The sequence below is a fragment of the Oncorhynchus mykiss genome, chromosome 32, assembly GCF_013265735.2.
Source record: "Oncorhynchus mykiss isolate Arlee chromosome 32, USDA_OmykA_1.1, whole genome shotgun sequence".
NCBI classification, from domain to species: domain Eukaryota; kingdom Metazoa; phylum Chordata; class Actinopteri; order Salmoniformes; family Salmonidae; genus Oncorhynchus; species Oncorhynchus mykiss.
The window spans coordinates 2,741,752-2,766,265 of NC_050572.1; the positions used below are offsets into that span (position 1 = coordinate 2,741,752).

The 24,514-nt window shown below is 49.7% G+C and overlaps 1 protein-coding gene across 2 annotated transcripts; it reads right to left on the reverse strand.

Annotated features, from left to right (window-relative positions):
• Positions 1 to 4,785: 4,785 nt before the first annotated feature.
• Positions 4,786 to 24,148, reverse strand: otud6b (OTU deubiquitinase 6B). Of its 2 annotated transcripts, XM_036970803.1 has the most exons (9): positions 23,884 to 24,148; positions 23,249 to 23,397; positions 14,372 to 14,476; positions 14,031 to 14,178; positions 9,824 to 9,918; positions 8,473 to 8,542; positions 5,561 to 5,622; positions 5,188 to 5,294; positions 4,786 to 5,002 (listed from the first exon to the last, which is right to left on the reverse strand). In XM_036970803.1, exons 1-9 carry the CDS (start codon positions 23,957 to 23,959, stop codon positions 4,918 to 4,920), a joined length of 897 nt encoding a protein of 298 aa, XP_036826698.1. In that variant the 5' UTR covers positions 23,960 to 24,148; the 3' UTR covers positions 4,786 to 4,917. The 2 variants fall into 2 exon arrangements, with proteins under 2 accessions (XP_036826698.1, XP_036826699.1); XM_036970804.1 differs by lacking the exon at positions 9,824 to 9,918 and having other exon boundaries at positions 8,473 to 8,637.
• Positions 24,149 to 24,514: the final 366 nt, after the last annotated feature.

Below are 24,514 nucleotides of genomic sequence, written 5' to 3' on the forward strand. Positions count from 1 at the left end.
AACTCTGTCTGTCTGTCCTTAGACAGAGGCTAAGTCCTAAATAGCACTCTATTCCCTAAGTAGTGCACTACTTTTGACCAGGTTCCATAGGGCTCTGGTGAAAAGTGGTGTACTTTATAGGGAATAGGAATCCATTTGGGACGCCGCCTGCAGACTGCTACAATGCGCTGAGCTCTCTCTCTCTCTCTCTCCACTCTGGAGGCAGAGATGGGAAATGAATTCAGTCTCTCTCTCAGGTTGGAAGAGAACAGATGCCCGTCGGCCTCAGAGAAAGAGAATAGAGGAGGTGGCCATGAAGATGAGCTTTCTGTGAGATAGATCAACGTATGCTGAGGATGACAGAATAGCAGAGGATAGAAATACCACTGAGGAAATGAATGTGTAGAAATGTATACAACCTTATCTCATGTATAGAGTATTAAAAATACGCTGAGGAATGTGTTTTAACTGAATGAGTAATGCAATAGCCAAGAAGTCTGTTTTTATAATATGGCAATACCATATATATATATCTGAAAATACAAAACAATATACCATCCTCTGAATATACAATAGAATACAAGTGGTTACTATACTTATATTGTTTTAAGTGTGTTCATGTACATTTTCCAGAGTGAACAACGGCAAACTCTCTATATTCACTGTCCCACCTAGCTCTCTGTCCCACCTAGCGCTCTGTCCCACCTAGCGCTCTGTCCCACCTAGCGCTCTGTCCCACCTAGCGCTCTGTCCCACCTAGCGCTCTGTCCCACCTAGTTCTCTGACTAACCTAGCTCTCTGTCCAACTTAGCTCTCTGACTAACCTAGCTCTCTGTCCAACCTAGCTCTCTATCCAACCTAGCTCTCTGACTAACCTAGCTCTCTGTCCAACTTAGCTCTCTGACTAACCTAGCTCTCTGTCCAACCTAGCTCTCTATCCAACCTAGCTCTCTGACTAACCTAGCTCTCTGTCCAACTTAGCTCTCTATCCAACCTAGCTCTCTGACTAACCTAGCTCTCTGTCCAACTTAGCTCTCTATCCAACCTAGCTCTCTGAGTAACCTAGCTCTCTGTCCAACCTAGCTCTCTATCCAACCTAGCTCTTTGGCTAACCTAGCTCTCTGTCCAACTTAGCTCTCTATCTAACCTAGCTCTCTGACTAACCTAGCTCTCTGTCCAACTTAGCTCTCTGACTAACCTAGCTCTCCATCCAACCTAGCTCTCTGGCCAACCTAGCTCTCTATCCAACCTAGCTCTCTGACTAACCTAGCTCTCTGTCCAATTTAGCTCTCTATCCAACCTAGCTCTTTGGCTAACCTAGCTCTCTGTCCAACTTAGCTCTCTGACTAACCTAGCTCTCCATCCAACCTAGCTCTCTGGCCAACCTAGCTCATTGTTTTGGCCTTATGATATTGTGTCAGGAGTCTGGTCTCTTACTGTGGTCCTCTGCTGCCACCTGGTGGACATGCATGTAATAAATATTGGATTGAAAGAACATCTGCATGAACCCAGTCTTCAGTATGAGTCATCCATACATCAACTGTCTTAAATCATTTATTTACTAAGTCATTCACAGAAATGCATAAACAAACAGTAGATGGTTACAAGGAAATGATGAGGGAGTTTCCCTAGTGGGATAAACCGGCATCGCGGCTTGGTCTACAAAAGGGAAGTGGTGGTCGACTGAGATAAGACGACACACAGTTGATAATAACAATTGAAATGCTAATCCTTTGCACATGAACGCTCACTCATTCGGGAACAATTGCAATCAATATATATTTACGTTCAGTGTGTCGTCGGGGTCTCTGTTGAAAAGTTAGTTTCTGTTGGAGTCTCTCTCTCATGGTTAGAATGGGTAGTTCAGAGTGACATTCATTCATGTCGTCATAGAATAGATGTTTCGGCGATTGTCGGTCTTCGCTTTCAATGATACCGAATTCAATGCAAATTAATTACTTAAAAATCATACAGTGAGATTTTCTGGATTTATGTTTTAGATTCCGTCTCTCACAGTTGAAGTGTTCCTATGATAAAAATTACAGACCTCTACATGCTTTGTAAGTGGGAAAACCTGCAAAATCAGCAGTGTATCAAATACTTGTTCTCCCCACTGTATATATATATATATATATAAATGAATGCACACGTGACTAAGTAGCTTTGGATATAAGCATCTGCTAAATGGTATATATTATAATACTCTAAAACATTTCTAGGATGGCCCAACCTCTTTCCCTCCTGGGGGCACAGTCTATGACTGTCCTTCAGTGGCCCAGCCAGAACCCGGACTTGAACCCGATCCAATATTTTCCAAAGGCGCTGTGCATATGAGATGGGTAAAGCAGTATGTAAACATTATTAAAGTGACCAGTGTTCCATTATTAAAGTGACCAGTGTTCCATTATTAAAGTGACCAGTGTTCTATTATTAAAGTGACCAGTGTTCCATTATTAAAGTGACCAGTGTTCCATTATTAAAGTGACCAGTGTTCCATTATTAAAGTGACCAGTGTTCCATTATTAAAGTGACCAGTGTTCTATTATTAAAGTGACCAGTGTTCCATTATTAAAGTGACCAGTGTTCCATTATTAAAGGGACCAGTGTTCCATTATTAAAGTGACCAGTGTTCCATTATTAAAGTGACCAGTGTTCCATTATTAAAGTGACCAGTGTTCTATTATTAAAGTGACCAGTGTTCCATTATTAAAGTGACCAGTGTTCCATTATTAAAGGGACCAGTGTTCCATTATTAAAGGGACCAGTGTTCCATTATTAAAGTGACCAGTGTTCCATTATTAAAGTGACCAGTGTTCCATTATTAAAGTGACCAGTGTTCTATTATTAAAGTGACCAGTGTTCCATTATTAAAGTGACCAGTGTTCCATTATTAAAGTGACCAGTGTTCCATTATTAAAGGGACCAGTGTTCCATTATTAAAGGGACCAGTGTTCCATTATTAAAGTGACCAGTGTTCCATTATTAAAGTGACCAGTGTTCTATTATTAAAGTGACCAGTGTTCTATTATTAAAGTGACCAGTGTTCCATTATTAAAGGGACCAGTGTTCCATTATTAAAGGGACCAGTGTTCCATTATTAAAGGGACCAGTGTTCCATTATTAATGTGGCCAGTGGTTCCATGTCTATGCACATAGGGAAGAAGCCTCTAAGGTGCAGGGTTGAGTAACCGGGTGGTAGCTGATAGTGATGGCTATTTAAGGTGTTCTGATTTGAAGTGGATTTAACAAGTGACATCAAATAAGGGATCATAGCTTTCACCTGGATTCACCTGGTCAGTCTATGTCATGGAAAGAGCAGGTGTTCATAACGTTTTATACAGTCAGTGTACTGCGTTAATCTTGGAACCAATTTGGGAATTAGCTTTCAAAGGTCTGATAACCAGATGGTTAGCCATGATTTGGTACACAGGATACAAAAAAAAAAACTCCCACAAAGGGAGGCAGGTTCCCATGGAAACAAGACGCTTGATGACACTGCTGGAAATCAGTTTTTATTTTAGGATATTATTTTTCTGTTTACTTCTGGTTTCGTCTGAACTTCAGAACCATTCTAGCTGCTATAAGAGCTAAACCTCTGAATGTGTCCCGATCAATGGGAAATAAAATGCCTCAAATTGGCACATTGGACATTCAACATGACAATATGTTCTGGTTTATTTTTTTTAAAATTACATTTATGTCTTTCCAGTGGAAATGAAACTAAGTTGAAAACCATTTTGATAATTGTATTGTCCATCAGCATTCACAACACACAAGACAATCGGCCTTTGATATTGCAGTCACAGGAAATAACAGCACATCACACCACCAAAAAGCGATATTTAATACATAACATTTCCGTGGTGATTTCAGGAGTATTCACAAGATCCGATGAAGGAAAAGCTACTTCCAATTCTTCCTCAGCTCACTGTGATGGCAAACGACTCTCTCAGTCGCCACAGAGTTAGGTGGAATTATTTTCAGTCTCCTCTGCCTCTCTCATCAAATTCCATGGATGGCAAACCCTTCATTTAGACAGTAAACCTGTAAATCTGATAACACCGATAAATAAATAGATAAACCGAACAAAAATCTAAAACGCAACATGCAACAGTGTCCTTGATTTTACGGCGTTACAGGTCATATGAGGAAATCGATCAATTGAAATTAATTCATTAGGTCCTAATCTATGGATTTCACAAGACCGGGAATACAGATATGCATCTGTTGGTCACAGATACCTAAAAAAAAAAAAAAAAATGGGCCTCAGGATCTCGTCCCGCCCGGTATGTGCATTCAAATTGCTATCCATAAAATGAAATTGTGTTAGTTGTCCGTAGCTTATGCCTACCCATTAGCCTAACCCCACCACCACCATGGGGCACTCGGTTCACAACGTTGACATCAGCAAACTGCTCGACCACAAAACGCCATGCACGTGGTTTGAAGGTTGCGAGGCCGGTTGGACGTACTTCCAAATTCTCTAAAATGGAGGCGGCTTATGGTAGAGAAGTTAACATTCACTTCTCTGGCAACGGCTCCGGTGGACATTCCTGCAGTTACCATGCCAACTGCACACTCCCGCAAAACTTGAGACATCTGTGGCATTGTGTTGTGTGACAAAACTGCACGTTTTAGAGTGGCCTTTTATTGTCCCCAGCACAAGGTGCACCTGTGTACTGGCCATGCTGTATAAGCAGCTTTTTTCGATATGCCACACGTGTCAGGTGGATGGATTATCTTGGGAAAGGAGCTCACTAACAGGGATGTAAACAAATTTGTGCACAAAATTTGAGAGAAATAAGCTTTTTGTGCGTATGGAACATTTCTGGGATCTTTTATTTCAGCTCATGAAACCAACACTTTACACGTTGTGTTTACATTTTCATTCGGTGTAGTTGACTTTATCATTCTTTATAACGGAACTGAATGAGATCCTCAGGTCTCCTCTTGAGTAGCAGGGTCTTTCAGACGTTCCACTGAGTTGTAGTGTTCTCCCAGTCTGTACGCATGACGCATGTAACTGAAACACAAATCGCAAACAATTAAAGGCACAATCCATCATTTGAATCATTTGTTTTTCAGAATGGAGGTTAACTGACATGGTACTAACAGAACAGAATGGAGGTTAACTGACATGGTACTAACAGAATGGAGGTTAACTGACATGGTGCTAACAGAATGGAGGTTAACTAACATGGTACTAACATAAGGGTGATGGGTGACTTGTCAAACTCCTCTCCAATCATTATAGCTGGGGAATCAGCTTGGAGCACTTCTATTGGCCGTTGAAGGACCTGTGTCAGAGCTCTCAGCTGTTAGGAAACAAAGTAACAGCACACATGAATCACAGAGTATATTTGACCCCATTTTGGTACCATTTTACAGTAAGGTACGCTGACTATAAGTAGTTTGTAAAGGTAAATTTACAGTTTATAGATCATGTATAAATCATTATAAAACCGTTTATGACACAAGGTGCTCTGTTGGGTCCTTTGATAAAAAAACTAATTGATCAAGTGATTGACTGGATTAACTCGCCATAGTTAAATAAAGTTGAAATACGTTTTTTTTAAAGTACCTCTAGTTGTCCACCCCAGGCGGCCGTGTCTGCCACATCACTGCAATACTTGTCAAACTCATCTGGAAACACACAGAGGTAGTGATCACACACTGGAGTGACACATCTGGAAACACACAGAGGTAGTGATCACACACTGGAGTGACTCATCTGGAAACACACAGAGGTAGTGATCACACACTGGAGTGACTCATCTGGAAACACACAGAGGTAGTGATCACACACTGGAGTGACTCATCTGGAAACACACAGAGGTAGTGATCACACACTGGAGTGACTCATCTGGAAACACACAGAGGTAGTGATCACACACTGGAGTGACTCATCTGGAAACACACAGAGGTAGTGATCACACACTGGAGTGACACATCTGGAAACACACAGAGGTAGTGATCACACACTGGAGTGACTCATCTGGAAACACACAGAGGTAGTGATCACACACTGGAGTGACTCATCTGGAAACACACAGAGGTAGTGATCACACACTGGAGTGACTCATCTGGAAACACACAGAGGTAGTGATCACACACTGGAGTGACTCATCTGGAAACACACAGAGGTAGTGATCACACACTGGAGTGACTCATCTGGAAACACACAGAGGTAGTGATCACACACTGGAGTGACTCATCTGGAAACACACAGAGGTAGTGATCACACACTGGAGTGACTCATCTGGAAACACACAGAGGTAGTGATCACACACTGGAGTGACACATCTGGAAACACACAGAGGTAGTGATCACACACTGGAGTGACTCATCTGGAAACACACAGAGGTAGTGATCACACACTGGAGTGACTCATCTGGAAACACACAGAGGTAGTGATGATCACACACTGGAGTGACTCATCTGGAAACACACAGAGGTAGTGATCACACACTGGAGTGACTCATCTGGAAACACACAGAGGTAGTGATCACACACTGGAGTGACTCATCTGGAAACACACAGAGGTAGTGATCACACACTGGAGTGACACATCTGGAAACACACAGAGGTAGTGATCACACACTGGAGTGACTCATCTGGAAACACACAGAGGTAGTGATCACACACTGGAGTGACTCATCTGGAAACACACAGAGGTAGTGATGATCACACACTGGAGTGACTCATCTGGAAACACACAGAGGTAGTGATCACACACTGGAGTGACTCATCTGGAAACACACAGAGGTAGTGATCACACACTGGAGTGACTCATCTGGAAACACACAGAGGTAGTGATGATCACACACTGGAGTGACACATCTGGAAACACACAGAGGTAGTGATGATCACACACTGGAGTGACTCATCTGGAAACACACAGAGGTAGTGATCACACACTGGAGTGACTCATCTGGAAACACACAGAGGTAGTGATGATCATACACTGGAGTGACTCATCTGGAAACACACAGAGGTAGTGATCACACACTGGAGTGACTCATCTGGAAACACACAGAGGTAGTGATCACACACTGGAGTGACTCATCTGGAAACACACAGAGGTAGTGATCACACACTGGAGTGACACATCTGGAAACACACAGAGGTAGTGATGATCACACACTGGAGTGACACATCTGGAAACACACAGAGGTAGTGATCACACACTGGAGTGACTCATCTGGAAACACACAGAGGTAGTGATCACACACTGGAGTGACACATCTGGAAACACACAGAGGTAGTGATCACACACTGGAGTGACTCATCTGGAAACACACAGAGGTAGTGATCACACACTGGAGTGACTCATCTGGAAACACACAGAGGTAGTGATGATCACACACTGGAGTGACTCATCTGGAAACACACAGAGGTAGTGATCACACACTGGAGTGACTCATCTGGAAACACACAGAGGTAGTGATCACACACTGGAGTGACTCATCTGGAAACACACAGAGGTAGTGATCACACACTGGAGTGACTCATCTGGAAACACACAGAGGTAGTGATCACACACTGGAGTGACTCATCTGGAAACACACAGAGGTAGTGATCACACACTGGAGTGACTCATCTGGAAACACACAGAGGTAGTGATCACACACTGGAGTGACTCATCTGGAAACACACAGAGGTAGTGATCACACACTGGAGTGACTCATCTGGAAACACACAGAGGTAGTGATCACACACTGGAGTGACTCAGCAGAGGGACCACAAGTGATGCTGAATATATTTATGTAAGAAAAGTTGTTATTGATACTAATCATATTACAGAGCAAGTGGTAAAAAGCTTCATTTTATTTATTTAACCTTTATTTAACTAGGCAAGTCAGTTAAGAACAAATTCTTATTTACAATGACGGCCTAGGAACAGTGGGTTAACTGGTCTAGGAACAGTGGGTTAACAGGGGCAGAACGACAGCTGAGGGATTTGAACTTGCAACCTTCCGGTTACTAGTCCAACGCTCTAACCACTAGGCTACCCTGCCGCCTCTACACTCTAACCACTAGGCTACCCTGCCGCCTCTACACTCTAACCACTAGGTTAGTTGCTTTGTAGCATCTATAGATGAAGCATTATAGCCTGGGTCAGGCCAAAAATGCACCAAATACAACGTCAGTGAATTATTTCTCGATTATGCTTTAAGATACAAAATGTCAAAAAAGAATCCTTCCTCCAAAATAATGCTTTTGCCGGATTACATTTCATGAAAAGCATATATTTAATTTTCTAGTTTGGTGAGGAATCACCCATTCAAAACCTCATCAACATCAAACACAGAGACGGTTTTCTAGACTCACATTAAGTTATGTCCTGAACTGAAAAGCTATTTCAATAAAAGGTTCTCGCCCCTGATCGTGTTTTTTTTTAGTTCTCGACCAGGCTTATTCTGTGTCTGAGGAAACCCCCCTTTAATGTCTAACTAAACCGTCCCCGTAGTGAACAGAACAGTTCGTCCTCACCAGGCGTGTACATGTCCCCTGTGTTGGTGTTGGTGAGGAAGGGAAGGAAGTCGTCTGTGTGGCTCCTCATGTGCTGAGCGGTTTGGGCCCGGAGGTCCTTCAGGGTCAGACCTAAGCCATGCTGCCCCAACTGGTCCTCCACAGCGCGGTACATACAGTGACCATCTGAGGGAGGGTTTCCTTAGCATTAACTTGCAGGGAATGAAATGGAGTCTTTATGCTCAAGACCCGAACCCCCCCCCCCCCCCCCCACCCCCGCCGAGACACACACGTCCCTAAGAAAGTGCCTTGCTCATTTGAAACAACCCTCCATTTGCTGGCCTGATTCTCTAACCGCCAGGCCACCCCCCCTCCCCCTCACTGCGGGTCCTACTGCCAACCCCCTCACTGCGATTCCTACCGCCAACCCCCTCACTGCGGTTCCTACCACCTCCCCCCCTCACTGCGGGTCCTACCGCCAACCCCCTCACTGCGGTTCCTACCGCCAACCCCCTCACTGCGGGTCCTACCGCCTCCCCCCCTCACTGCGGGTCCTACCGCCTCCCCCCCTCACTGCGGGTCCTACCGCCTCCCCCCTCACTGCGGGTCCTACCGTCTCCCCCCCTCACTGCGGTTCCTACCGCCAACCCCCTCACTGCGGGTCCTACCGTCTCCCCCCCTCACTGCGGTTCCTACCGCCAACCCCCTCACTGCGGGTCCTACCTCCAACCCCCTCACTGCGGTTCCTACCGCCAACCCCCTCACTGCGGTTCCTACCGCCACCCCCCCTCGCTGCGGGTCCTACCGCCGCCCACCCTCACTGCGGGTCCTACCGCCAACCCCCTCACTGCGGCTCCTACCGCCGCCCACCCTCACTGCGGGTCCTACCGCCAACCCCCTCACTGCGGGTCCTACCGCCAACCCCCCTCACTGCGGGTCCTACCGCCGCCCACCCTCACTGCGGTTCCTACCGCCACCCCCCCTCGCTGCGGTTCCTACCGCCAACCCCCCTCACTGCGGGTCCTACCACCGCCCACCCTCGCTGAGGTTCCTACCGCCAACCCCCTCACTGCGGGTCCTACCGCCAACCCCTCACTGCGGGTCCTACCCCAAACCCCTTCACTGCGGTTCCTACCGCCACCCCCCCTCACCGTGGGTCCTACCGCCTCCCCCCCTCACTGCGGTTCCTACCGCCATCCCCCCTCGCTGCGGTTCCTACCGCCACCCTCCCTCACTGCGGTTCCAACCGCCAACCCCCTCACTGCGGGTCCTACCGCCAACCCCCTCACTGCGGTTCCTACCGCCTCCCCCCCTCACTGCGGTTCCTACCGCCACCCCCCCTCACTGCGGTTCCGTCTGTGTGGCTCCTCATGTGCTGAGCGGTTTGGGCCCGGAGGTCCTTCAGGGTCAGACCTAAGCCATGCTGCCCCAACTGGTCCTCCACAGCGCGGTACATACAGTGACCATCTGAGGGAGGGTTTCCTTAGCATTAACTTGCAGGGAATGAAATGGAGTCTTTATGCTCAAGACCCGAACCCCCCCCCCCCCCCCACCCCCGCCGAGACACACACGTCCCTAAGAAAGTGCCTTGCTCATTTGAAACAACCCTCCATTTGCTGGCCTGATTCTCTAACCGCCAGGCCACCCCCCCTCCCCCTCACTGCGGGTCCTACTGCCAACCCCCTCACTGCGATTCCTACCGCCAACCCCCTCACTGCGGTTCCTACCACCTCCCCCCCTCACTGCGGGTCCTACCGCCAACCCCCTCACTGCGGTTCCTACCGCCAACCCCCTCACTGCGGGTCCTACCGCCTCCCCCCCTCACTGCGGGTCCTACCGCCTCCCCCCCTCACTGCGGGTCCTACCGCCTCCCCCCTCACTGCGGGTCCTACCGTCTCCCCCCCTCACTGCGGTTCCTACCGCCAACCCCCTCACTGCGGGTCCTACCGTCTCCCCCCCTCACTGCGGTTCCTACCGCCAACCCCCTCACTGCGGGTCCTACCTCCAACCCCCTCACTGCGGTTCCTACCGCCAACCCCCTCACTGCGGTTCCTACCGCCACCCCCCCTCGCTGCGGGTCCTACCGCCGCCCACCCTCACTGCGGGTCCTACCGCCAACCCCCTCACTGCGGTTCCTACCGCCGCCCACCCTCACTGCGGGTCCTACCGCCAACCCCCTCACTGCGGTTCCTACCGCCAACCCCCTCACTGCGGGTCCTACCGCCTCCCCCCCTCACTGCGGGTCCTACCGCCTCCCCCCCTCACTGCGGGTCCTACCGCCTCCCCCCTCACTGCGGGTCCTACCGTCTCCCCCCCTCACTGCGGGTCCTACCGCCAACCCCCTCACTGCGGTTCCTACCGCCGCCCACCCTCACTGCGGGTCCTACCGCCAACCCCCTCACTGCGGGTCCTACCGCCAACCCCCCTCACTGCGGGTCCTACCGCCGCCCACCCTCACTGCGGTTCCTACCGCCACCCCCCCTCGCTGCGGTTCCTACCGCCAACCCCCCTCACTGCGGGTCCTACCACCGCCCACCCTCGCTGAGGTTCCTACCGCCAACCCCCTCACTGCGGGTCCTACCGCCAACCCCTCACTGCGGGTCCTACCCCAAACCCCTTCACTGCGGTTCCTACCGCCACCCCCCCTCACCGCGGGTCCTACCGCCTCCCCCCCTCACTGCGGTTCCTACCGCCATCCCCCCTCGCTGCGGTTCCTACCGCCACCCTCCCTCACTGCGGTTCCAACCGCCAACCCCCTCACTGCGGGTCCTACCGCCAACCCCCTCACTGCGGTTCCTACCGCCTCCCCCCCTCACTGCGGTTCCTACCGCCACCCCCCCTCACTGCGGTTCCTACCGCCACCCACCCTCACTGCGGTTCCTACCACCACCCACCCTCACTGCGGGTCCTACCGCCACCCCCCCTCACTGCGGTTCCTACCGCCACCCACCCTCACTGCGGGTCCTACCGCCACCCACCCTCACTGCGGGTCCTACCGCCACCCACCCTCACTGCGGGTCCTACCGCCACCCCCCCTCACTGCGGGTCCTACCGCCACCCCCCCTCGCTGCGGTTCCTACCGCCCCCCCCCCCCCCTTGCTGCGGTTCCTACCGCCACCCCCCCTCGCTGCGGTTCCTACCGCCACCCCCCCTCGCCGCGGTTCCTACCGCCACCCCCCCCCGCTGCGGGTCCTACCGCCGCACACCCTCACTGTGGGTCCTACCGACAACCCCCTCACTGCGGTTCCTACCGCCTCCCCCCCTCGCTGCGGTTCCTACCGCCACCCCCCCTGCTGCGGGTCCTACCGCCAACCCCCTCACTGCGGTTCCTAACGCCTCCCCCCCTCGCTGCGGTTCCTACCGCCACCCCCCCCTCGCTTCGGTTCCTACCGCCTCCCCCCCTCGCTGCGGTTCCTACCGCCCCCCCCCCCCCCTTGCTGCGGTTCCTACCGCCACCCCCCCTCGCTGCGGTTCCTACCGCCACCCCCCCTCGCCGCGGTTCCTACCGCCACCCCCCCTCGCTGCGGGTCCTACCGCCGCCCACCCTCACTGTGGGTCCTACCGACAACCCCCTCACTGCGGTTCCTACCGCCTCCCCCCCTCACTGCGGTTCCTACCGCCACCCCCCCTGCTGCGGGTCCTACCGCCAACCCCCTCACTGCGGTTTCTAACGCCTCCCCCCCTCGCTGCGGTTCCTACCGCCTCCCCCCCTCACTGCGGTTCCTACCGCCAACCCCCTCACTGCGGGTCCTACCGCCTCCCCCCCTCACTGCGGGTCCTACCGCCTCCCCCCCTCACTGCGGGTCCTACCGCCTCCCCCCTCACTGCGGGTCCTACCGTCTCCCCCCCTCACTGCGGGTCCTACCGCCAACCCCCTCACTGCGGTTCCTACCGCCGCCCACCCTCACTGCGGGTCCTACCGCCAACCCCCTCACTGCGGGTCCTACCGCCAACCCCCCTCACTGCGGGTCCTACCGCCGCCCACCCTCACTGCGGTTCCTACCGCCACCCCCCCTCGCTGCGGTTCCTACCGCCAACCCCCCTCACTGCGGGTCCTACCACCGCCCACCCTCGCTGAGGTTCCTACCGCCAACCCCCTCACTGCGGGTCCTACCGCCAACCCCTCACTGCGGGTCCTACCCCAAACCCCTTCACTGCGGTTCCTACCGCCACCCCCCCTCACCGCGGGTCCTACCGCCTCCCCCCCTCACTGCGGTTCCTACCGCCATCCCCCCTCGCTGCGGTTCCTACCGCCACCCTCCCTCACTGCGGTTCCAACCGCCAACCCCCTCACTGCGGGTCCTACCGCCAACCCCCTCACTGCGGTTCCTACCGCCTCCCCCCCTCACTGCGGTTCCTACCGCCACCCCCCCCTCACTGCGGTTCCTACCGCCACCCACCCTCACTGCGGTTCCTACCACCACCCACCCTCACTGCGGGTCCTACCGCCACCCCCCCTCACTGCGGTTCCTACCGCCACCCACCCTCACTGCGGGTCCTACCGCCACCCACCCTCACTGCGGGTCCTACCGCCACCCACCCTCACTGCGGGTCCTACCGCCACCCCCCCTCACTGCGGGTCCTACCGCCACCTCCCCTCGCTGCGGTTCCTACCGCCCCCCCCCCCCCCTTGCTGCGGTTCCTACCGCCACCCCCCCTCGCTGCGGTTCCTACCGCCACCCCCCCTCGCCGCGGTTCCTACCGCCACCCCCCCCGCTGCGGGTCCTACCGCCGCACACCCTCACTGTGGGTCCTACCGACAACCCCCTCACTGCGGTTCCTACCGCCTCCCCCCCTCACTGCGGTTCCTACCGCCACCCCCCCTGCTGCGGGTCCTACCGCCAACCCCCTCACTGCGGTTCCTAACGCCTCCCCCCCTCGCTGCGGTTCCTACCGCCACCCCCCCTGCTGCGGGTCCTACCGCCAACCCCCTCACTGCGGTTCCTAACGCCTCCCCCCCTCGCTGCGGTTCCTACCGCCACCCCCCCCTCGCTTCGGTTCCTACCGCCTCCCCCCCTCGCTGCGGTTCCTACCGCCCCCCCCCCCCCCTTGCTGCGGTTCCTACCGCCACCCCCCCTCGCTGCGGTTCCTACCGCCACCCCCCCTCGCCGCGGTTCCTACCGCCACCCCCCCTCGCTGCGGGTCCTACCGCCGCCCACCCTCACTGTGGGTCCTACCGACAACCCCCTCACTGCGGTTCCTACCGCCTCCCCCCCTCACTGCGGTTCCTACCGCCACCCCCCCTGCTGCGGGTCCTACCGCCAACCCCCTCACTGCGGTTTCTAACGCCTCCCCCCCTCGCTGCGGTTCCTACCGCCTCCCCCCCTCACTGCGGTTCCTACCGCCACCCCCCATGCTGCGGGTCCTACCGCCAACCCCCTCACTGCGGGTCCTACCGCCAACCCCCTCACTGCGGGGCCTACCCCCCCCCCCCCCCCCCCCCTCCCCCTGCGGGTCCTACACCCCCACCTCGCTGCGGGTCCTACAACCCCCCTGTAGGGTCCTACACCCCCCCTGCGGGTCCTACACCCCCCCCCCCCCCCCGCGGGTCCTACACCCCACCTCGCTGCGGGTCCTACCTGAGGAAATCTCCCTGATCTGCAGCTGGCGCTCCACCAGTTTCTGGGACAACTTCAGTCCCTCCTGGTGTCGCAGCCCAGACAGGTTCTCCACCTCAGCCTCCGCTATACGACGCTCTCTCTCCTTCTCCGCGGCTGCCTTCTTGTCCTGGGAGGGTTCAGAGAGCGCAGGGAGGACATACATGGGACTTGAACTCCAATGGGAAACTAAATTAAGGATTACATGAATCTCATCTTATTGCACCTGGTAAATGAGAGAATTTGACAAAAAACAGCAGGAGTTTAGGGCTTATTGAATGGTAATACGTAAAGATGTACTGGCACAATGCTGTAGAGCTCACCCGCCTCTTCTGTGCCTTGGATGGACCTCCCCCTTGTTTGGCATCTTTCTGCTCCTCCTCTCCTTCCAAAGCCAGGGACTCTACTCCATTCACAACCTTGTCCACCTTAGAGAAGGAGGTATATATATTTCTGTTATTAAAACACGACAAGTTATTTATCTGTGTGATTATCTACAACTGAAGATTGTGGCCGGTGATGACAATAATGATCCCATGAAATAAAATAACAGGTAAAAAATAACATGATATTCACACACAGACACAAATATGTTATAATTATAATGAATCATTTTGGGGGTGCTTATATTTGCCCTGTTAAGACACTTGTTCAAGTGTGAAATGGAAATGTGTTCCTCACATATCCCAACTCCCTGAGGGTGTGGGGTCACAGCAAGGTTATCAGGGAGGGTGTGGGGTCACAGCAAGGTTATCAGGGAGGGTGTGGGGTCACAGCAAGGTTATCAGGGAGGGTGTGGGGTCACAGCAAGGTTATCAGGGAGGGTGTGGGGTCACAGCAAGGTTATCAGGGAGGGTGTGGGGTCACAGCAAGGTTATCAGGGAGGGTGTGGGGTCACAGCAAGGTTATCAGGGAGGGTGTGGGGTCACAGCAAGGTTATCAGGGAGGGTGTGGGGTCACAGCAAGGTTATCAGGGAGGGTGTGGGGTCACAGCAAGGTTATCAGGGAGGGTGTGGGGTCACAGCAAGGTTATCAGGGAGGGTGTGGGGTCACAGCAAGGTTATCAGGGAGGGTGTGGGGTCACAGCAAGGTTATCAGGGAGGGTGTGGGGTCACAGCAAGGTTATCAGGGAGGGTGTGGGGTCACAGCAAGGTTATCAGGGAGGGTGTGGGGTCACGGCAAGGTTATCAGGGAGGGTGTGGGGTCACGGCAAGGTTATCAGGGAGGGTGTGGGGTCACGGCAAGGTTATCAGGGAGGGTGTGGGGTCACGGCAAGGTTATCAGGGAGGGTGTGGGGTCACGGCAAGGTTATCAGGGAGGGTGTGGGGTCACGGCAAGGTTATCAGGGAGGGTGTGGGGTCACGGCAAGGTTATCAGGGAGGGTGTGGGGTCACGGCAAGGTTATCAGGGAGGGTGTGGGGTCACGGCAAGGTTATCAGGGAGGGTGTGGGGTCACGGCAAGGTTATCAGGGAGGGTGTGGGGTCACAGCAAGGTTATCAGGGAGGGTGTGGGGTCAAGGCAAGGTTATCAGGGAGGGTGTGGGGTCACGGCAAGGTTATCAGGGAGGGTGTGGGGTCACGGCAAGGTTATCAGGGAGTGTTTGGGGTCACGGCAAGGTTATCAGGGAGGGTGTGGGGTCACGGCAAGGTTATCAGGGAGGGTGTGGGGTCACAGCAAGGTTATCAGGGAGGGTGTGGGGTCACAGCAAGGTTATCAGGGAGGGTGTGGGGTCACAGCAAGGTTATCAGGGAGGGTGTGGGGTCACAGCAAGGTTATCAGGGAGGGTGTGGGGTCACAGCAAGGTTATCAGGGAGGGTGTGGGGTCACAGCAAGGTTATCAGGGAGGGTGTGGGGTCACAGCAAGGTTATCAGGGAGGGTGTGGGGTCACAGCAAGGTTATCAGGGAGGGTGTGGGGTCACAGCAAGGTTATCAGGGAGGGTGTGGGGTCACAGCAAGGTTATCAGGGAGGGTGTGGGGTCACAGCAAGGTTATCAGGGAGGGTGTGGGGTCACAGCAAGGTTATCAGGGAGGGTGTGGGGTCACAGCAAGGTTATCAGGGAGGGTGTGGGGTCACAGCAAGGTTATCAGGGAGGGTGTGGGGTCACAGCAAGGTTATCAGGGAGGGTGTGGGGTCACAGCAAGGTTATCAGGGAGGGTGTGGGGTCACGGCAAGGTTATCAGGGAGGGTGTGGGGTCACGGCAAGGTTATCAGGGAGGGTGTGGGGTCACGGCAAGGTTATCAGGGAGGGTGTGGGGTCACGGCAAGGTTATCAGGGAGGGTGTGGGGTCACGGCAAGGTTATCAGGGAGGGTGTGGGGTCACGGCAAGGTTATCAGGGAGGGTGTGGGGTCACAGCAAGGTTATCAGGGAGGGTGTGGGGTCACAGCAAGGTTATCAGGGAGGGTGTGGGGTCAAGGCAAGGTTATCAGGGAGGGTGTGGGGTCACGGCAAGGTTATCAGGGAGGGTGTGGGGTCACGGCAAGGTTATCAGGGAGTGTTTGGGGTCACAGCAAGGTTATCGGGGAGGGTGTGGGGTCACGGCAAGGTTACCAGGGAGGGTGTGGGGTCACGGCAAGGTTATCAGGGAGGGTGTGGGGTCACGGCAAGGTTATCAGGGTGTGGGGTCACGGTAAGGTTATCAGGGAGGGTGTGGGGTCACGGCAAGGTTATCAGGGTGTGGGGTCACGGCAAGGTTATCAGGGAGGGTGTGGGGTCACGGCAAGGTTATTATAGTGTTGTGTTATTATGAGTTTTTATTTCTATTCGTTTTTTTTGGAATGTCTTGCAAATGGGGGGGGGGGGCAGTAATACCAGAGAGGAAGAGGTGAACAGAGAGATTTGACCACTCAGAAAAAATCTGTCCGGCGAAAATACAGCGTTAACCAGTGGAATTGGAGATTTTGCAGGTCAATAAGAGAGTGATGAATTTGGACAACATAAAATTGAATTGATAATTTGCTACGTGTGGCTTATTTGATTGAATAGACGTTTGATAATGTTTAGGTTGTAACGAACGTAATGATATAAGTGAACGCACGTGGCATCCCGGCATCTTCGAGAGAAAAAAACATTTGATCGGAGTTGTGCCTGTTGTTCACATGCAAATCTGTCCTCTCATTGGCTAGAATGTTACAGCCTGCTCCCACCTCCTCCCGCCTGCTTTCTGCCTTTGCGTACATTTATTCCCATTATTAGAGTATTGAGTCCTGCCTCTTGCCAGTATACAGATAGTCTTCGGTATGACATCAGGTGATGGGTCAGGTGATAGGATAGGTTATTAATAATGTCAATCTCAATGTGACTTTGATTTGAAAAGGAATAGTGCCTATAAATAAAAGACCAGTGCAAATCATTATGGTATAAGGAAACTCTCTCATACATGTTCACAACAATCCAATGCTTTTTAACTTGAGTAGCACATGTAAGAAGAATTTAGCTACTTAGCCGATTTCCCCTGTAGTGATAGTGATGCACAAGCTAGGAAACATCGCCATCTTCTGGACACATAATTATTTACTCACCAGATGAAGTACCTTAAACTCACCAGATGAAGTACCTTAAACTCCCCCCCAAAAAAATATTATAATTGAAAACACCTTTGAAACCCCATTAGAATTTCTTCTAGACTTCAGGTACAATTCTAACATGCAACATAATTCATGATGATTTTTATTTAGTTTGAGTCAAAGATATATTTTCAGTATCGTTGTAGTTTTCAAGCGGATTTGTTAATTATTTTTATTTCAGTTTACCAAATAGTTTCTTCATGAATAGTTTTGGTTTCATTTTTTCTGTTTACTATAATAACTTTGAGTCGCAGCCAGGGTCACCATTGTCAAGCGCCCCTAGAGAAATTGGGGTTAAATGCCTTGATCAAGTTTCTTATTATTTTTATGATCAGGTTAGTCGCATTGAGATAAACGATCTCTTTTCCAAGAGATACCTGGCCAAAATAGCAGAAAACAACGCTGAAGACACATTCACAACATAAAACACAAAGCACTACAGTTAAGAGAACATACATTGAACAGAAAGTTGGGTTGGGAAAGTGTGGTGCAACTAGGAGTCAAAACATTGACCCCCCCCCCCACTTCATTTCCCATCATAGTGTTTAACCTTTAAACTAACTTAAAGGAACGAGCTTCTGTAATTTCAGGAACTTCTGAAGCTCATTCCAAGCAGCAGGGGCAGGGACCTGTAGAGCTTTCCCCCCTAGCTCTGAACGAGCTTAAGTACAATCATCAAAACATTCATGTGAGCACAGGTGGTGAGATTTTTCACGTTGTCGGCTCCAGGATTTCAAACCAGTGACCTTTGGGTTACCAAGAAGGCCTACTACTAAAGTATATAACCACTGGTATGTAGACAACAGATTTGATTGGTCATCAGTATGGCTGATATGTAGACAACAGATTTGATTGTTCATCAGTATGGCTGATTTGTAGACAACAGATTTGATTGTTCATCAGTATGGCTGATATGTAGACAACAGATTTGATTGTTCATCAGTATGGCTGATATGTAGACAACAGATTTGATTGGTCATCAGTATGGCTGATATGTAGACAACAGATTTGATTGGTCATCAGTATGGCTGATATGTAGACAACAGATTTGATTGGTCATCAGTATGGCTGATATGTAGACAACAGATTTGATTGGTCATCAGGGGCCTGTTGCACAAAAGTAGAATTAAGACATCCGGGATAAATGACTCAGCTGAGCTCAATGAAGCCAAAACATGTGCGTCCAGGCTTAATTGGTTGCACAAAGACCAAGCCAGGATGAGCAGACACGGATTCATTAAGCCAGGTGAAACCAATCCTGGATAGGTGCGCGCTCACGGCTCACTCAAATAGACCCCGCCACAGATCACAGATTAACTGATTTACCATGGCAACTAGAGCCGCGTACTTTTCCCCGTCGGAAGCACAAATCCTCATGGAGGCATACGAGGAGGTAAAAGATATAATTAAGAAGAAAGGCAACACCGCCACAGTGATAAAGCAAAGAGAAAAAGCGTGGCAAAGTATTGCAGACCGCCTGAATGCGTAAGTAGTGCACAATTACACACTCACCGCTCCGCTGAAACATCACAATTACAATTCAAATATTTAATTCACATCTCCAAAAATGCAGTTGTACTGTAATTATGAAACGGTTAATTGTTTTTATTGAAATGCACTGCAGATATGAGTGAAATTGTGTAAAGTAACTCCATCACACTGTATAAAGCTATGATAAAATTTTTGATATTTTTACTGAAAACAAGACAAAAATACCAAGTAATTTTTTGCAGTGTGACTCCATTAAGTGTGTGTGTGTGTGTGTGTGTGTGTGTGTGTGTAGATTAAACATGAACGGGCCAAAACGGACATGGCAGCAGGTCACAATCAAATACAAGAACATTCTGCAGAATGGTATGGTCCCTGACTAATATTTAACAAAGCACAAGCATATATTGTACCCAGAAGGTGCCTGCTCACACATTGTCTGTACTGTTTTAGCAGTGAAAAAGAATACCCACAGACAAGGCACGGGTGGTGGGTCACCAAAGGCTGACCTTACCCCAGCAGAGGACATGGCCTTGGAGCTAAATAAAGGCAGGCCCGTCTTAGAGGGGATCCCTGGGGGGAAAGAGACGAGCATAGGTTCCTCCCAAGATGCCACCCGCTTCATTCAAGGTATGTCCTTCCATCTCTACATGGGATACAACCACATTCATATTGAATCAATTTGGACTGTCTGACTTTGGTTTACCTATTGCCTTGCAGTGTCTGGCAGCACTGTGTTCCTGTTAGAGCCACCAGCACAAGCACCAGACGATGCTGATCCAGTGAGTACTCCATCAAAGGCATACTGTAGGCCTGGCATGTCTTGTCTACTAGCTTCAATATGAATCCGATTAAATGTGATAGGGTGAAGGCCCCAGTGCAGCAGCAACAGCACATGATGGAGACGATGATGAGGAGGAGACCATCTCTCTGGATTCCAGAAGGCATGAGGTATCATGTTAAGACTGTGAAAGTACTATTTACTCTACAATGGTGAGGAGTCCTCATCAAAATCAAAAAATCTAATTTCTTTTACAGGACCCAGATGCTATACAGTGGGAAAACCAGCCTGGCAACATAGTGCGTATTAATAAAAGGACACCACATCCTGCCAAATTCCAGCTGCGCTAATTGTATTGTGTTCACAGAGCTCACAAGCTATCAGAAAGTTGTATGGCAACCACCTCCGGTGCCAAAAAGAACTGGCAGACATAGACATTCAGTACAAGAAGAAAAAGATGGAAAATCTTGCACTGGAGTTCGAAATAAAAAAGAGGACAATTAGGAAACTGGACCTTGAAATAAAAAAACTTGAGAGGGAGGTGAGATATGCCTTCAATGTACACTGTATGCTAACTGTAACACAAATGTATTAATCATTATTTTTCTTTCCTCCCCCAGCTCCAAGAAGATGACACAGCTCAAAATAAAAATTAGGTATATTCTCGTAAAGTCAAGTGAGCCATGACATATGAGCTCTTATTGTGAGCACACAGGACGGTGGCATCTTTCTAAGGTTTTTTTTATTTTCCCAGCAATCAGTACAACCAAGTCATCGTTATAAGGCATTGCCCTCTTTTGCCCACCCCCCCCAGCACCAGGTGTGGCCACTAGCCTATATGAAGGCCCAAAATTGTGTGTTCCTTTCTGCTCTGACAATGGCATGCCCATTCGTGCGAGATGTGGTGGATGAAGAAGCACTTGTGCTGAGGAGACCCTTCAGGTGAGAAAGGGTCTTCAGGGACCGGTTGGACCCACTGGCCTTCCCTGATGACCATCTATATGAAAGATACAGGTTTTCTGCAGATGGCATCAGGTATCTATGCAGACTACTGGGTCCCAGGATTAAGCACCGCACTGCACGGAGCCATGCACTGAGTGTGGAGCAAATGGTTTGTGTGGCCTTGCGCTTTTTTGCTAGTGGAGCCTTCCTGTACTCAGTGGGGGATGCAGAACAGCTGAACAAGGCCACAATTTGCCGCACAATAAGGAGTGTGTGTCTGGCTATCAAAGCATTAGCAGATGTCTTCATCTCCTTCCCTGGCCACAGAAGACTCTGTGACATCAAAGAGGAGTTCTATAGGATTGCAGGTAAGAGGATCTACAAATTACAGGACAACTGTTAACACATAGTAGGATACTCATTACTTTGTGTGACAGGTTTCCCCAATGTCATTGGTGCAGTGGACTGCACACACATAAGGATAAAAGCCCCCTCAGGTGCCCATGAGGCCGATTTTGTGAATAGGAAATCCTTTCACAGCATTAATGTTCAGGTGAACATAACTTTTTGATATTGTCCATTGACGAACACTCTGCATTGCCAGTGATGTGCATTGATTGGTGTAATATTCCTCATCTTATGATTTCAGATGGTCTGCAATGCTGACTGTGTGATCAGCAATGTTGTGGCAAAATGGCCTGGCTCAGTCCATGACTCCAGAATCTTTCGGGCCTCTGAAATCTATCAGTGCCTATCACAAGGTAAGCCACACAACCCCTATTTATAACCATCATGGCTGTGTCAAGAATATCACTGTGTTTATGAGGTAGTAATGATGAGATTTTGTGTTGACAGGTGAATTCTCTGGTGTGTTGCTGGGAGACAGGGGGTATGGCTGCCAGCCTTTTCTCCTGACACCTTTCACAGACCCCCAGGAAGCACAGCAGGCCTACAACCATGCCCATGCCAGGACCAGGGCCAGAGTTGAAATGACCTTTGGCCTCCTGAAGGCACGCTTTCACTGCCTTCACAAATTAAGGGTCAGCCCTGTTAGGGCATGTGATATTACTGTGGCTTGTGCTGTCCTCCACAATGTGGCCTGCCTGAGGAAGGAGAGGGCCCCCAGAGTGCCACCAGCCATGGACTGGGACAATCCGGCAATCTTCCCTGATGACGACAGTGGTCGGCTGCTGAGGGACCAATATGTGTTGAATTATTTTAGTTAGTATGTGTGCTTTCAATTTTGGTTAAATATGTCCTGCGGTGGCAGAGGAATTTGGGTTTTTTTGGGTTCGTTTTTTGACGAATTTGGCCTCTTATGATGTTTGTGCGGTATACTGTGTGTAATACAAGGCTGCAGGGAGGCTACTGCATCCATTCATTTGTCTGTTCAGTTGATGTGTATGGATTTGTCCTGCATTTATTTTAGTGTGCAGACATGCAGGGTGTGTTATACACATTCAAAGGTCTGTATATGTATCATTTTGTATAATATGCTTAGATTCTGTGCTTTCCATCTTGTAGAGTCACTGTGACTTCAGTTTTGAAAGGAGCTGATGGTTTACCTGCTTTGTTTTGTCCTTATTCAATAAAGGAACATAATGTTACACATTGTGTTTTTATATTCATATGGAATGTGTATTTGTTTATATGACAGAGTACTAGGGCCACACTGAAGAAAAAGGATAAAGTCATAAATTTATGAGGCTGGTTCTTTCTGCAGAAAAGCTACATATTGTTTTTACAGTTTTGATACTTATGACAATGTGATACTTAATATTCTGGCACATCAGCATGTCTTTGTTTATGAAACCATACAGAAGTACAATTTCACGAAATGCCCCACATCTGTCATTTTAACAACTGTCCTCCTTTAAAACAACTGGTTACAATATTATGACTTGTGTTTTTTTCCCCTCTGTGGCCCTAATATTCTAGCATTTTATATATAGCCTTATAGTCTATGGGAAACTGTAAATTATCTAATGATAGCAACATCATCTAAAAATCATTTTTTATCCAAAATCATTGAAATTAATGATCACAAACGTTTAAATAACAGTGGGTCTAGTTATATGTGATAACAATGTATAGTAAGCAGTGAAATAACTATTGGTTTCCATTTGTGGTGACTGCTGACTGACATTAGGGATGAGATTAAATAGATCCTGGAATTTAGCCTGGTCTGGAGCAGGCTAGCTCCACAGAATAAATCTCCATGGTAATTTATACCATAACATATCCTCCTGCCCCCTATCCATCTTTAGTGCAACCGGATTACGGATCAATTGAGCCAGGATCACCAAGATATCCTGGCTTAATCCCTTATCCTAGTTTTGTGCAACAGGCCCCAGTATGGCTGATATGTCGACAACAGATTTGATTGGTCATCAGTATGGCTGATATGTAGACAACAGTTACCATCTTCTCTCCTGACGAGTCCAGTTGTTGGAGCTCCTCGTTGTGTTTCTGATTCAGCTCTGCCTCCAGCTTCACAATGTCCTCAGTCAGCTGTTTACGCCTCTTCTTGTCATTTTTGGGGACAGCATTTTTCATGCTCTGGATTTTAGCTGAAACATTTATGAGTGGTTTATGTCCGCCTTTAACATATCACAATATTCTACAGTAGTCATACGGTCATAACAACAGCCTACAGCAGTCATACGTCCATAACAACAGCCTACAGCAGTCATACGGTCATAACAGCCTATAGCAGTCATACGGTCATATCAACAGCCTACAGCAGTCATACGGTCATAATAACATCCTACAGCAGTCATACGGTCATAACAACATGCTACAGCAGTCATACGGTCATATCAACAGCCTACAGCAGTCATACGGTCATAACAACATGCTACAGCAGTCATACGGTCATAACAGCCTACAGCAGTCATACGGTCATAACAGCCTGCATGTCATATCTATCCCACTCAGGATGCTACAGCGTGATTACCAGTACATGTTGAATTGCAAATGATTAAAACAGTCATTGTAAAAGTGGCTAGCTAGCAAAGACATAATTGTAAATCATAACACTACATCTAGCTACCAACCTTGCAGGTCCTTCTTCTCCTTGCGATGTTGCTTGGCTAAGATCTCCTCGGCTGTCTCTATCGTTACATCTTCCATGACTGTATTTTTGTTCTTTTATAAATACTGTAACATATATATATCCAATTCAACGTTATGGTTTTGCTGTTATGTAGAATCGAAACATTATTGATATCAGATACAAGTTTACGTCAGCTGGCCATCCATTACAATTGAAACGTGTTGAGCACCATCCACTTCCGGGTACTGAAGTATCGCGATATTATTGGTCATCATATCGCAACAGTTTCCTTAGTTGATTTGTTAGGGCCTTTAGGTTCTAGTCGAATAACGTTTTTATTTTTGTCCAAAAAGTCCAAAATCGCTGTTTCAGGTTCAACTTAGGTTCGATTTCCTTATTTTCAGGAATCTTTAAAACGTTGGTTTCTCAAAGATCGATTATATCCGATTATATGGAATTGGCAATGAGCAAAACGTCAGTGAAACTTGATTAAAACAACAAATACGTCTAAAAAAAATACTGTCTTCAACATCAATCACAGAATGATTTGAATTAATATTTTTGTTATGGCTAGTAGAGATATGATCGATCTGATTTAATATGTTATTGGTAACGGAGGTGAAAATGATAGA

Excerpts from the sequence above, each read along its gene's own strand:
- otud6b (XM_036970804.1), bottom strand. The coding sequence starts at position 23,959 with ATGGAAGATGTAACGATAGAGACAGCCGAGGAGATCTTAGCCAAGCAA. Across the intron at positions 14,179-14,371 it reads CCAAGGCACAGAAGAGGCGG|GACAAGAAGGCAGCCGCGGA; the intron begins GTGAGCTCTACA and ends GAACCCTCCCAG. Across the intron at positions 5,295-5,560 it reads CCTGGGGTGGACAACTAGAG|CTGAGAGCTCTGACACAGGT; the intron begins GTACTTTAAAAA and ends GTTTCCTAACAG.